A 12,515-nucleotide genomic window follows, 5' to 3' on the forward strand; every position below is an offset into this window, starting at 1 on the left:
GAAAAAGTCAGCCAACCTACACTATGGTTGGTTAACCCCTGCAACTTGTGTGTTCCCAAGGAATAAAACTCCCCACGCCCCACATTTGGTGTGCAGAACCTGGGACCCTAGCTCAGTGTTCTTACCTTTTGCAGAGCCTCAGTAAATCTGCCTTTGCTTTTATCAGTGTTCCTGGTCTAAATTCTTTTATATCAGGAGATAAGAACACAAACTCGTTGATAACAAAACCACAAGAAACTTGCATTTCTTATTTATAACAGCTACAAAAGTATCCCAAGTATCCTCACAAGATTTCTATGAGGTAAGACTATTATCCCCATTTCACAGATGTGAAAACTCAGACACAGAGAGGTTAACTCACTTGCCCAAAGACACAGAGCCAGGAACAAGGATTCAAACCCAGGTGTGTATCTCTCTGTTCCCAACATGGTTCCCAAGTACTCAAATATGTCTGTGGAATAATAACTGAACACAGACTCACACCGGGCTCTAAAAGTTCTTTGCCCTGCCCAGTGTGGCTCAGTTGAACCATCTAACATCCTTCACCTCCCAATCCTCCATGCACCAAAAGGTCGCTGGTTCAGTTCCTGGTCAGAGCACATACCCTGGTTGTGGGCTCACTCCCTAGGAGGCAGCCCACCCATGTTTCTCTCTCGCTTTCTCCCTCTCCCTTGCTTTCTCTCTAAAATCAATAAAAACATATTTAAAAAAAAGAAAAAGAACTTTTCTGTCTTAGGGGCATGGTCTGTAAATTGGAGAGAGTCATACTCATCCTGTTCTTTCCATAGAGGGGAGGCTGAGAAACGACTTCTGGGTCAAAGGTACAAACATTGCTAAGCATCAGGACTCCTAGCCATTCCTGGTGTCATGATCCCCGCATTCACTAAGTGATTGAGAGAGGGTGTTCTTAGAGCTGAGCAGAAAAAGGCATTAGCCTGAGCATCCAGCCTGGGAGGAAGGGGAGAAGGTTCAGACACCAGAGTACATCCTGGGGACCACAGTGGGCAGTCTACTCCCACATCCTCTCATGAGTACTACTTGTTTTTCATGGGGAGCCATTCACCCTTCCCATTGGTGAACCTGAGCAGATACTCACCTAGTGGCTGGATAGTAGCGGGTGCATTGACACTCTGGCCTGTTGGATCAGGGACTGCTCCTTGGCCATCCAACAATGACTGGACAGCCAGGACGGTCTGATTGTCCATTCCTGAAAAAATAAATGCAACCTCTTTGGAAGGTGGGCCCAGCATCCTGCTCTGACATCACCTTTACAAGCCAGACCCCACTGCAAGGCCCCCACTGCAAAGACAGCTGATTGTGCCCTGATATACATGCTCTCCTACTTCCACTGCAATAGAACCCAAGACTTTGGCCAAAAGCATGGTTCCAGAATAAAGATTACACTTCCCAGCCACTCCTGCAGCCACGGAATGTTTAAGTTCTGGCCAATGCGGTGCATATGGCAGTTTCTGGAAAATTTTCTTAAAAGCTGCCTGGTATTCAACCCCCTTATTTGTCCTACCCTCCATCTGCTTCAGAAAATAAGAATCCCAGATCAGGAGGACAAGGGCCATGCCCCAGGGCAAGGCAAAAAAGTGGAAAAATCCTGGGCCTCTGAGAATCTTGCAGAACACAGTCACCCTCATAGCTCTGGACTGTCTTCCTCCTAACTCCCATATGAGAGAAATGAACTTCTAGCGGCCTATTTAAGCCACTGATACGCTGTGCTGCTCTCTTAATCATGGCTGAATCTAATCCTAAGTAATACAGCTCCTCTGAAAATCACCAAGTCTTCCCTGCCCACACCCCACCAACCCCACAAATCTGTTTGCACTTGGATAACGTTACTTCCCCTGTTTTCCAATGCATGCTTGTCTTTTTTGTTCCTCAATAAATAGCATAATCTTAATTTGTAGTCAGGGGACTCTTGAGAAGCATACTATTTCCATGTTTTCCAACTAGTTGTCACTGTTGAGGTTCACAGTAATAAACTTGTCCAGCCATGTCACTAGCTGGAGGACAGGCCTCATCAAACCTAAACTGCTTCCTCCCAAATAACCCAGAGGGTGCCTCCTTCTGTCTGTCCCCATAGCCAATGCTCTGTCCCCAACTTGTCAGCTCTTACCTGGACACCTGCCCTAGCTTCTAACTGCAATGCAAATTATAACCATTAGCTCCCACAGCCAAAGTGAACCCACACTTTTCTCTGTTACAATGCAGGCTATGTCCCTCCTGAGGCCAGCCCTTACATCCATCCCCTCCTGCTCCCTCAGAAACCACTCGCTACCAACTAGCCCCTCTCCTTCCCATGAGCCAGGACACAGGTCTCTCTAGAATGCCCCTCCTCGAACCCATGTTCCCATCTCTCCTCTTTTTTTCAACATCAAGCATCTGATGAGAGCCATCTAACATCCTTCACCTCCCAATCCTCCTTCACCCACTCCAGTGGGGCTTCAGCCCTACTATCCCACCAATACCACTGAAGACCATCTGGCAGCATCAGACATTCCTTCCTGAAACACTCCCTTCCTTGGCTTCAGGACATCACCTTTCCAGGGTCTTCTCCCACCTTTCTGTTCTGTTCGCTCCTACCCAGCCTCCTTTACTCTCTGCTTCTCCTGTCTATCCCCTAAATGTTTCTATTTTGAAGGGCTCCTTCTGTCAGGACTCTCCTTCCCCTCTTATACTCTCCCTGGGCAGCCTCACTCACCCCCAGACTCTTTCTCCCTAATATCGCAGTTCATGCTTCCCTGAATGAGCTTCAGTAAATCTTCTAAGGGTTTATGCAAAATTGTATGTTAGCATTTGTGTCAAATCTGTACATGAACATTCAGAGCAGCTTTATTTATAATAGTAAAAAAACTGGAACAAACTCAAATGTCCTTCAACAAGTGAATGTTTAAACCATGATATATCCAGGCTCACTCTCCCTTCCCCTCTCCCCTCTTTCCACACAGGCATGCATCTCCTAAACCCTAAGGGTCCCCAGGTGACTTGCAACCAGGGCAGCAATGGGCAGTGGCCGCTCTCCCGGGCTAACCCCTGAAACCTGTCTCCAAGCCCCTTTTCTCTGACTCTCCAGTGAGCTGACAGCAGCCCCGCCTTGGCTCACTTCTTTCCCATATTTCTAGAGAACCAAAGAAGCCCCACCTGGTCTCTCTCCAGCTTCTTCTATCCTAAGCCCTTCCTTGTTTCACTGCCCCAGCTTTTAAAAAAGACTCAACACAAACAAACAAAACAGCCCAGCTGGTGTGGCTCAGTGGTTGAGTATCAACCTATGAACCAGGAAATCACATTTCAATTCCCAGTCAGGGTACGTGCCTGGTTTGCGTGCAGGAGGCAGCTGATCAATGATTCTCCTCATCATTGATGTTTCTATCTCTCCCTCTTTCTTCCCCTCTGAAATCAATAAAAATATATTGGGGGGTGGGAGGGAGACAAAAAACAAAAACTGTGGTATATCCAGCAGTAAAAGGGAACAAAATTTTTGATTTACACAACAGTATACAAATATCCATGGAATTATGATGAATGAAAAAAGGCCAATCTCAAAGATTATATACTATGTGATTATATTTACACGACGTTCTTTTTTATTTTTTAATATATGTTATTGACTTTTTACAGAGAGAAAGGGAGAGGGATAGTTAGAAACATCGACAAGAGAGAAACATCGATCAGCTGCCTCCTGCACACTCCCCACTGGGTATGTGCCTGCAACCAAGGTACATGCCCTTGACCAGAATCGAACCTGGGACCCTTGAATCTGCAGGCCGATGCTCTATCCACTGAGCCAAACCAGTCAGGGCAGCGGTTTGCCGCTCTGTTGACTAACGAGTTTGCCGACCACTGACCTAGACTCTCGATTCCAATAATTACAGGCTGTTGTTCCTTGTGATTAAGCCCCTATCCCAGTGGTCGGCAAACTAACTCATTAGCGAGCCGCATGTGGCTCGCGAGTCACAGTTTGCTGACCACTGGGTTAGGGATACAGGACATTCTTGAAATTAAAACACTTTGGAAATGGAGAACAGACTAGTGGTTGCCGAGCATCAGGAAAAGGGGGCAGGGGAAGGAGGTGGGTGTGGCTATAAAAGGGCAACATCTTTTTTTTTTTTTAAATATATTTTATTGATTTTTCACAGAGAGGAAGGAAGAGGGATAGAGAGTTAGAAACATCGATCAGCTGCCTCTTGCACACCTCCTACTGGGGATGTGCCCGCAACCAAGTTACGTGCCCTTGACCGGAATCGAACCTGGGACCTTTCAGTCCGCAGGCTGACGCTCTATCCACTGAGCCAAACCGGTTTTGGCAAAAGGGCAACATCTTGTAGTGATGGAACTGTTCTGTGTGTTGTTGACTGGTTGTATATGATAGGATAGTTTTGCAAGATATTACATTGGGGAAAACTAGGTAAAGTGTACATCTCTGTATTATTCCTTTTTTCTTTTTTTTGTCAATCTCCACCAGAGGATATTTTTTTCCCATCAATTTTTAGAGAGAGTAGAAAGGATGGGGAGAGAAAGAGAGAGAAACAGCAACACGAGAGAAACACATTGATTGGTTGCCTCCCGAATGTGCCCCGACTAGGGCCAGGGATCGAGCCTGCAACCAAGGAGTGTGCCCTTGACTGGAATTGAACCCAAGACCCTTCAGTCCTCAGGCCGATGCTCTAACTACTGAGCAAAACCAATTAGGGCTCTCTGAATTATTTCTTACAACTGCATGTGAATCTTCAGAAAAAAATTATTTCAAAATAGCTCTGGCCATTTTTGCTCAGTAGTTAGAGCATTGGCACAAAAACCAAAGGGTCGCAGGTTCAATTCCCAGTCAAGGGCATACACCTGTGTTGCAGTTATCCATCCTGGTCCCAGTCAGGGAACATGCGGGAGGCAACCAATCGATGCGTCTCTTTCACATCGGTGTTTCTCCCTCTTTCCCCCCCACCATCCCTTCCTCCCTTCCACTCTCTCTAAAAATCAATTTAAAAAAATCCTCAAGTAGGGATTAACACCAAGTAATAATAATAAAATATTTTTTCAAAAAGTGGTGCCTATCTACTAGTAAACTGATCTCAAACTCCTCTGGCCAGGGAGAGAAAGTTGGTTAGAGTCATCCTGTTACGTTAAGGTTGTAGGTTCAATCCCTGGTCAAAACACATACAATACTCAAGCAATGAATGCATAAATAAGTGGAATAACAAATTGATGTTTCTCTTTCTCACTCCTCTCTAAAATCTATAATAATAAAAGGGTAATATGCTAATTAAACCGGATGTCCTTCTGGACAAAGCCACAGCAGGCGGGGCCAGGGCCAAGGCCCTTGCACGAATTTCATGCATCAGGCCTCTAGTCAATAAATAAAAATAAACTGAACTCAAACCAAATGTCATCACCACCCCCAAGTCTGTTCCTCTTCCAGTAATCCTCATCAAGAACAGGGTACCACTGTCCACCCAGCCACAGCCTCTGGGGCACCCCTTGATTTTTCCCTCAACCTATCTCCTCTCCCTCCCCCCATTTCTATTCTTTCAGCAAATCTACTCTGTCTCCTAAATATCACTCAGGTTCACTTTCTCTCCAACCCCACAGCTGTCCCTTGGGCCCACACCACCATCAGTTCTCAGCAGGACAACCGCAGTCATCTCATTCACCTTCCTGCTGCTATTCTGGCCCCTCAGAGCAGCCCGGGTGAACTTTATAAAACATGTATCACATTGTGTTGCTCCCCTGCTGAAAATCCTTTCTTAGCTCCACTCTGAATCCAAGATAAAGTTCACAAGCCTCATCTCTAGCTGCTCACCCATGTGAACTTCTGAATCCCTAAAAGACCTCTCTCGCCCCAGAGCTTTGCAAATACAGTTCCCACTGCCCAGGTCATCTCTAGATCCCCACAGTTCTGCTGCCCTCCCCGTAGCCCAGCATGCATCACACTGTTATAAGAACTGATTTTTTCTTTAATTTATTCACCACTCAATATACGAACACATTCTTGCAGTAAAAATTCAAACACAAACACATTCTTGCAGTAAAAATTCAAACACTGATGAATCCCATGGAACCCAAGAGAAAGCAGGCCTCACCCCATCCTATTGCCCCCCCCAGAGAACCACCATTGACCCTGGCCCTCCACATCCATCACCATTATAGCAGTGGTGCCAGCTGAGGTTATTTTCCTTTACTGTTTGTCTTTTTTGTATGGTAATTCTATAATTGCTCATTGTATCATTTCTATCTGTTCTCCACTGGACTATGGGACAGGGACTGTCTGGTTCAATGAGTAGATGGGGGGGGGGGGGGTTACACCCTATATCATGGTGAGAACTCCAATCCTCCAAGAAGTGAAGACACATGGCTGAGATCTCCGGAGGAGTTGCAGCGCTCAAAGCCTCAGCCACATACCATTAGTCTGGCCTACTTTCAGTCTGCACTCTAATTATGTGTATACTCAACCTATCACACCCCTCCAAGAACACTTGTGGGTCTGCATCCCACACACACACCCCCACCAACATCAACTCTATGACATGACCCAAGTTGCTGAGGCTTCCTCCACGATTTCCAGTAGGCTCTCAGCGTTTGCAGCCTCCAAAGCCCATAATTCCCTGTGCCTGAGGCCCACTCCCATGTTAGGATCTTGCAGAGCATAGGACAGTCCGTGCCCAGTGTCTGCTGGTGTGGGCCTGGGACACCACGTCCTAGCCAAGCACAACTTTGGCACCCATCCTTTCTTGGTCTTAGTTTGTAAAACTCTGCATCCCCGAGACGGTGCATAAAATAGGCGCCTGGTGTTTGCTGGCTTTGTGAGCAACAAGTCCTGGCATTGCACACAGGAGGCAACTATCCTTTCCTGATCTGAATTGAGACTATGTCACAGCATGAGGCTCAATACTAGTTCATGGTCAAACGCCTGGCTTAGCAGTTCCGGCCGCCTAGGCCGTCTCGTCCCATAAAAGCTCCCACAACACGGACCGCAGGAGGCTGCCGCCCTCTCCCGCGGTTCCAGGCCCGGACGGCCCCACCCTCCCGGCTGTTCCCTCCAAGAGCCCTCCCGCGGCCGCCGGCAGCAGGTGCCATTCCGGTCCGAGGCCCCCCTCCCCGCCGGGCCAGCCTTCCCCGGCTGTTCCGGTCCCAGGGCTCCCTCCCAGGGTTTTCTCTGTCCTGCTGTTCCGGTCCCGAGGCCCGCCCGCCCGCCACTGAGCCTTCTCTCCGCAGCAGTTCGGTGTCGAGGCTCCCACCCAGGCCCCGGCTCCCGAGGCTGTTCCCGCCCGCGCCCCTCCCCCCGGCTGTTCCGGCCCCGGCGCCCTCCGCCCCGCGGCCGCCGCGCGCCCTGGGCCCCGCGCTGCGAGGGCGCGGCGGGAGGGGGCGCAACGCGGAACAGCCGCTTCCCACGACGCCGCCGCCGCTCACCCTCCAGGGCCTCGAAGATCGTCTGCGCCATCTTGGAGCCGCCGCCGCCACGGGAACCCAAGCGGGGCCACGCGAGCATTGTGGGAACCGTGGCGGCGGCGGCGAGGTCGGGGCCGCCAGGGGGCGCCCGGGAGCCGCCGCCGAACCCCCACTCCTGGAACCTGGCCATGGCCCGCGGAAACTCCAGCCTCCCGGGCGCCCCAGCTCCGCCTCGATGATCCAGTCACCGGAGCATGTGGACCCCTATCCCCGCCTTATTTGAATACCCCAACTTTGCACACCGTCCCACCGCCGCCACACTAGACCTGACTCCAACTCTGTCGCACACACGTCTCCACAGCATGTGAGACCGCCAACTCCGCAACACAGACCTTATTCCCACTGCACACGGTATCCCCCACTTTTGCAACCCCCTTCCCACCTCACCCGGGCACCCAAGGACCTCCAGTGAACACAGGACCCCTGCCCCAACTGTGCAACAGAGTCCCATCCCTTGTCCTAGACTTCGCATTCCCCCTCCCACAGTGAGCCCTATCTCTGCCCAGTGGAAATCACTGTGGCTCCCATCTCAGCCTCTTAATCCCTGGTCATCTCGGAGATTCACCAATGGCTATTGCCTAACCCCCCTCCCCATTTACACCTTTTGGGGTCTCCATTTCCTCTTCACACAGACCTCCATCCCTGCCTCTCAGGGACCCCATTTCTGTCACATAACCCCCAATACCCGCTTCAGCAACCTCCAGCCCAGCCCCACAGAAAGCCCATTCAGATCTCACAGGGATCCTCCTGCCCCTTCTTCAGACCCTCAAACACTTCATCAGCCGCTCATGAGGGCTTACTATACACTGAGTCTTATACAGCAATATCTCCAGTGGTGTTTTCCCATGGAGTTAGGGGTGGCAGGAGCAGACAAGCACGAAATCTTTAAAATTATTTAATTACAAGGTGTGTATTTAATTACAAGGTTTGATAGTGGTTTCAAAGAAGTACACTTGGACGAAAAGAAAGAGTCCGGGTGTGTATGGGGGAAGGGGGGAGGGAACCAGGGAGATGCCATCAATTGTGATTTCTCTCATGAGCAAAATCCTCCAACTGGGCTACCATAGATTTGTCTTTAAATGTTTTCATTATATTTTAGCCTCATTCAAAGCAATAATAAAAAATCACAATTTTTATTTTCTTATATTTACTAAATAAATGTATAACTCCTAAAAGTAATATATATATATATATTTGTTCAAAACTCCTCTGTCCTTCTGGAACACTACCAGCCCCTGTTCCTGTTAAATTGCCTTACAGACCCTCTGCTTATGTTATGGGCAGAAATGAATATTGGGGACCAGCCATAATTATAAGAAATACTAGAGACCCGGTGCACGAAATTCGTGCACTGGGGGGGGGGGGTCCTTCAGCTCCGCCTGCGCCCTCTGGCAGTCAGGGAGCCCCGAGATTGATCGCCCCACAGAGGGAGGCCCTGCCCACCACCGCAGGCGACCTGGGCCTCCCTCTGGGGGGATAGTGGGGCAATGGTGCCCCCCCCACCCTCCCCCCGACCAATCGCATTGCACCCGCCTTGGCTGTGGCAGTCAGTGCTAGGTTGCCTTGGCGCCCGCAACCCAGGAGGGACGAAGAGGTGGCGTTTGGTTGTCCATTCTGTCGTTTTGGATGTCACCGACCCTGGCTCTTTATATATTAGGAGTAAGCATGTTCTGTTAACCATGATGGTTCTGTTCTGATTAGAGACAGTATATTCTAATGTGGCTGAGAGTTGTATGCCCTGGGATATGGGAGCTAACATCAGAATGCAGTCCATCCTCCTTTTCTGAGAACTGCTATCATTATGGAAAGATTTACAACCTCGTGGCTGAAATCTAGTTCCGGAGGCACCCACTCTTTATAACCTCCAGCCCCTATTGCCTGTAATCTGGTCTGGAACCCAGAGGTGCCCACCGGTTGCAAACACCCCCAACCTCCCCACCCACCCACCCAGCCTGCATGACTTGTACTTTCCCATGCCTATAATTCCTACTTCCCCATGTAATCTTTGTCCTTCTACTCAATATAAGCAGTTGGCTTATGGAAGGTTGCAGAGCAGATTTTTGTGGATGACCTGCTGCTCTCCCATATTGCCAGCAGTATTGGAATAATTCTCATATATGATTCAACCCTGTCTCTGCTTAATTGGCTGAAGTAGTGACAAGCAGCCTGGACCCCTTGGTTGTCCAGTTACACTTACACATGCCTCAAGGCTTATTTCTACCAGTAAACTCTCCATCCTGCCCTGAACACTACTCCTCTGCCCCATACTGCTTCCTCCTTCCCCTTCCAGTCTCCCCCTTTGCACAGTGAGCCCTGAGCAAATGTCCCTCACAGAGAACCCACCCTCCTACCAGACTCCATGCCCCACTCTCTTTTCTGGGAACCTTGGAGAACTAGGCCCCACCTTAAGCCCTAACCCCCCCTTCTCACTGCCTCTCTGGCAGGAATAAGGCCAGTGTTCCCTCCTTCCTATCTTTCCTTTAACATCCCCATTGATCCAATGGCCTCAGATTCTCATTATCTCTCCTCTACAAGAATTTCTCAATATAACTGTTCTTTTTAAAAACATTATTCAATATATTAGTACAGTCATATTAATTTAATTAATTAAAATCTTTACTGGGTGCCTATTGTATGCTAGGAGGGACATATCCATGAACAAGAAGATAAAAATCTTTGCCTTCATGGAGTCACAGTTTAGCAGGCAAGATGGGCTGTAAATAAGAAAAAAAAAAGAAAAGAAAAGTTACATGACTTCAAATAATTTTTTTTGGGGGGGAGGGGAGCCTCCTTTAGAAAGGGTGGTTAGGGATGGCTTTTTTGAGGAGGTGGACCTGAGAAATGAGATGGAGTCAGATGGAGAAAAGGGAACAGAGAGGCCTTAAAAGAACAGAGAGGCCTCTTGGGCAAGTGCAAAGGCCCTAAGGTCAAAATGAAAGGAGTCCAAGGACTGTAAAAGGAGTAATAGGGTAACAAGTGAGGTATGGGTACAGGGGGATGAGGAAGGAGAGATGAACAGGGCCATTGGGAGGCACTGGACAGCAAACAATTCTACCAACACAAGCCTTGGCAGCTTTCCACATATTTTTATATATACAAATAGTTGATTTTTATCTGCTCTTCAGGCCTTTGCACTTGCTGTTCTCTCTTGTCAAAATGTCATCTTCCACCCTTGGAACAATAGAAGCTTGTCTTCTTGCCTCCTCTAAGAAGCTCTCCCTGGTTTCCCTGGATGAGATCCCATCCCTCCCCAGCTGTTGAGTTTCTTGGTACTACCCCTGTCATCTGATAATCTTTAGCCCTTGGAAGTTTGTATTTTCTCTACCCCCTCAATAGGGGGCCCTCTGAGCAGAGGAGGTCCTTCATCCATTCTGGTTGGAGCTCAGGTCCTGCCACATAGGTGACCTGGGAAATATGCTTGTTGACTGACTACCTGGACTGATGAAACAACTGAATGAGCTTACAGGGAGGTTCTCCAGGCAGGCTTCCCCTGCTTCAGACTTTTGAATCCCTACCTCCATCTCTTCCTCTACCAAAATTTATCAGTTCCATGTCCCATTCCCTCAGGGCCAGCTGGTTAGCACTGAACCTAATCCAATCATAGCTTAGAGACTCTTAGAGTAAATAATGTAGAAATTACAGGCATAGAGCCAAACAGGGAGGAGGGAACATTTAAGCAACTTCCAGTGTCCCCCTCCACAATGAGTGCTCCAGCCACCCCAAAAATGTTAACTTCCCCGTGGGGACAGGAGAAATCGTGAGCAGCTTAAATCAGACTCCAGTTGCAAGGGAAAGAAAGGACATACAAAATACAGTTTGTCCCTGACATCTTGTTAGATTTGTTGGTATTGGTAGGAGGCAGCAAAGCATGATGGTTATTATGGGCTGACTAGTGTCCCGAGAATTCATATGTTGACATCCTATATGTTGATTGATATGGTAGTACCTCAGAAGTGACCATATTTGGTGATAGGACCTTTAAAGAGACAATATTAAATGAGGTCATACAGGTGGGCCCTAATCCAATGACTGCTGTCCTTTTTTTTTTTTTTTTTAAGCATTTTATTTTTTTTATTTTTTTTTTTCAAATTTTTTATTAAGGTATTATATGTGTACATATCTTACCATTGCCCCCCCCCACCCCACTCCCATACCTGCCCTCACCCCCCAATGTTTTGCATCCGTTGGTTACTCTTATATGCATGCATACAAGTCCTTCAGTTGATCTCTTATTTCCCCCACCTCTCCCTAACCTTACCGCTGTAATTAGACACTCTGTTTGATGCTTTACTGCCTCTGTAACTATCTTTTGGTTCATCAGTTTATAATGTTTTTCATTATCCCTATATGAGTGAGATCATGTGGTATTTTTCTTTCATTGACTGGCTTATTTCACTTAGCATAATGTTCTCTAATTCCATCCAGATGTCTACAAATAGTAGTAATTCCTTCTTTTTTATGGCAGCATAGTATTCCATTGTGTAGATGTACCATAGTTTTCTGATCCAGTCATCTGCTGACGGGCACCTAGGCTGTTTCCAAATCTTAGCTATTGTAAATTGTGCTGCTATGAACATAGGGGTGCATATATCCTTTCTGATTGGTGTTTCTGGTTTCTTAGGATATATTCCTAGGAGTGGGATTACTGGGTCAAATGGGAGTTCCATTTTCAGTTTTTTGAGGAAACTCCATACTGTTCTCCACAGTGGCTGCACCAGTCTGAATTCCCACCAGCAGTGCACGAGGGTTCCTTTTTCTCCGCATCCTCGCCAACACTTGTCGTTTGTTGATTTGTTGATGATAGCCATTCTGACAGGTGTGAGATGGTATCGCATTGTCGTTTTGATTTGCATCTCTCGGATAATTAGTGACTTTGAGCATGTTTTCATGTGTCTCTTGGCCTTCCTTCTGTCTTCTTTCGAAAAGATTCTATTTAGGTCCGTTGCCCATTTTTTTTATTGGATCATTTATCTTCCTTTTATTAAGTTGTATAAGCTGCCTGTAGATGTTGGAAATTAAACCTTTATCAGTGATACCATTTGCAAATATGTTCTCCCATACAGTGG

At 47.7% G+C, this 12,515-nt stretch overlaps 1 protein-coding gene across 2 annotated transcripts in view; it reads right to left on the reverse strand.

Annotated features, from left to right (window-relative positions):
* Positions 1-7,492, reverse strand: part of ZNF341 (zinc finger protein 341) — a 64,134-nt gene extending 56,642 nt beyond the window's left edge. The window contains exons 1-2 of one of the 2 annotated variants that reach the window (XM_080683678.1): positions 7,411-7,492; positions 1,097-1,207 (exon numbers count right to left, since the gene is read on the reverse strand). In XM_080683678.1, coding sequence (XP_080539804.1) covers positions 1,097-1,207; positions 7,411-7,489 — 190 coding nt within the window. In that variant the 5' untranslated portion in view covers positions 7,490-7,492. Of the gene's footprint in view, positions 1-1,096; positions 1,438-7,410 lie in introns of those variants that run through there. The other variant, XM_080683677.1, reaches the window with a different exon arrangement.
* Positions 7,493-12,515: the final 5,023 nt, after the last annotated feature.

The sequence above is a fragment of the Plecotus auritus genome (assembly GCF_963455305.1).
Source record: "Plecotus auritus genome assembly, chromosome: 8".
Classification (NCBI taxonomy): domain Eukaryota; kingdom Metazoa; phylum Chordata; class Mammalia; order Chiroptera; family Vespertilionidae; genus Plecotus; species Plecotus auritus.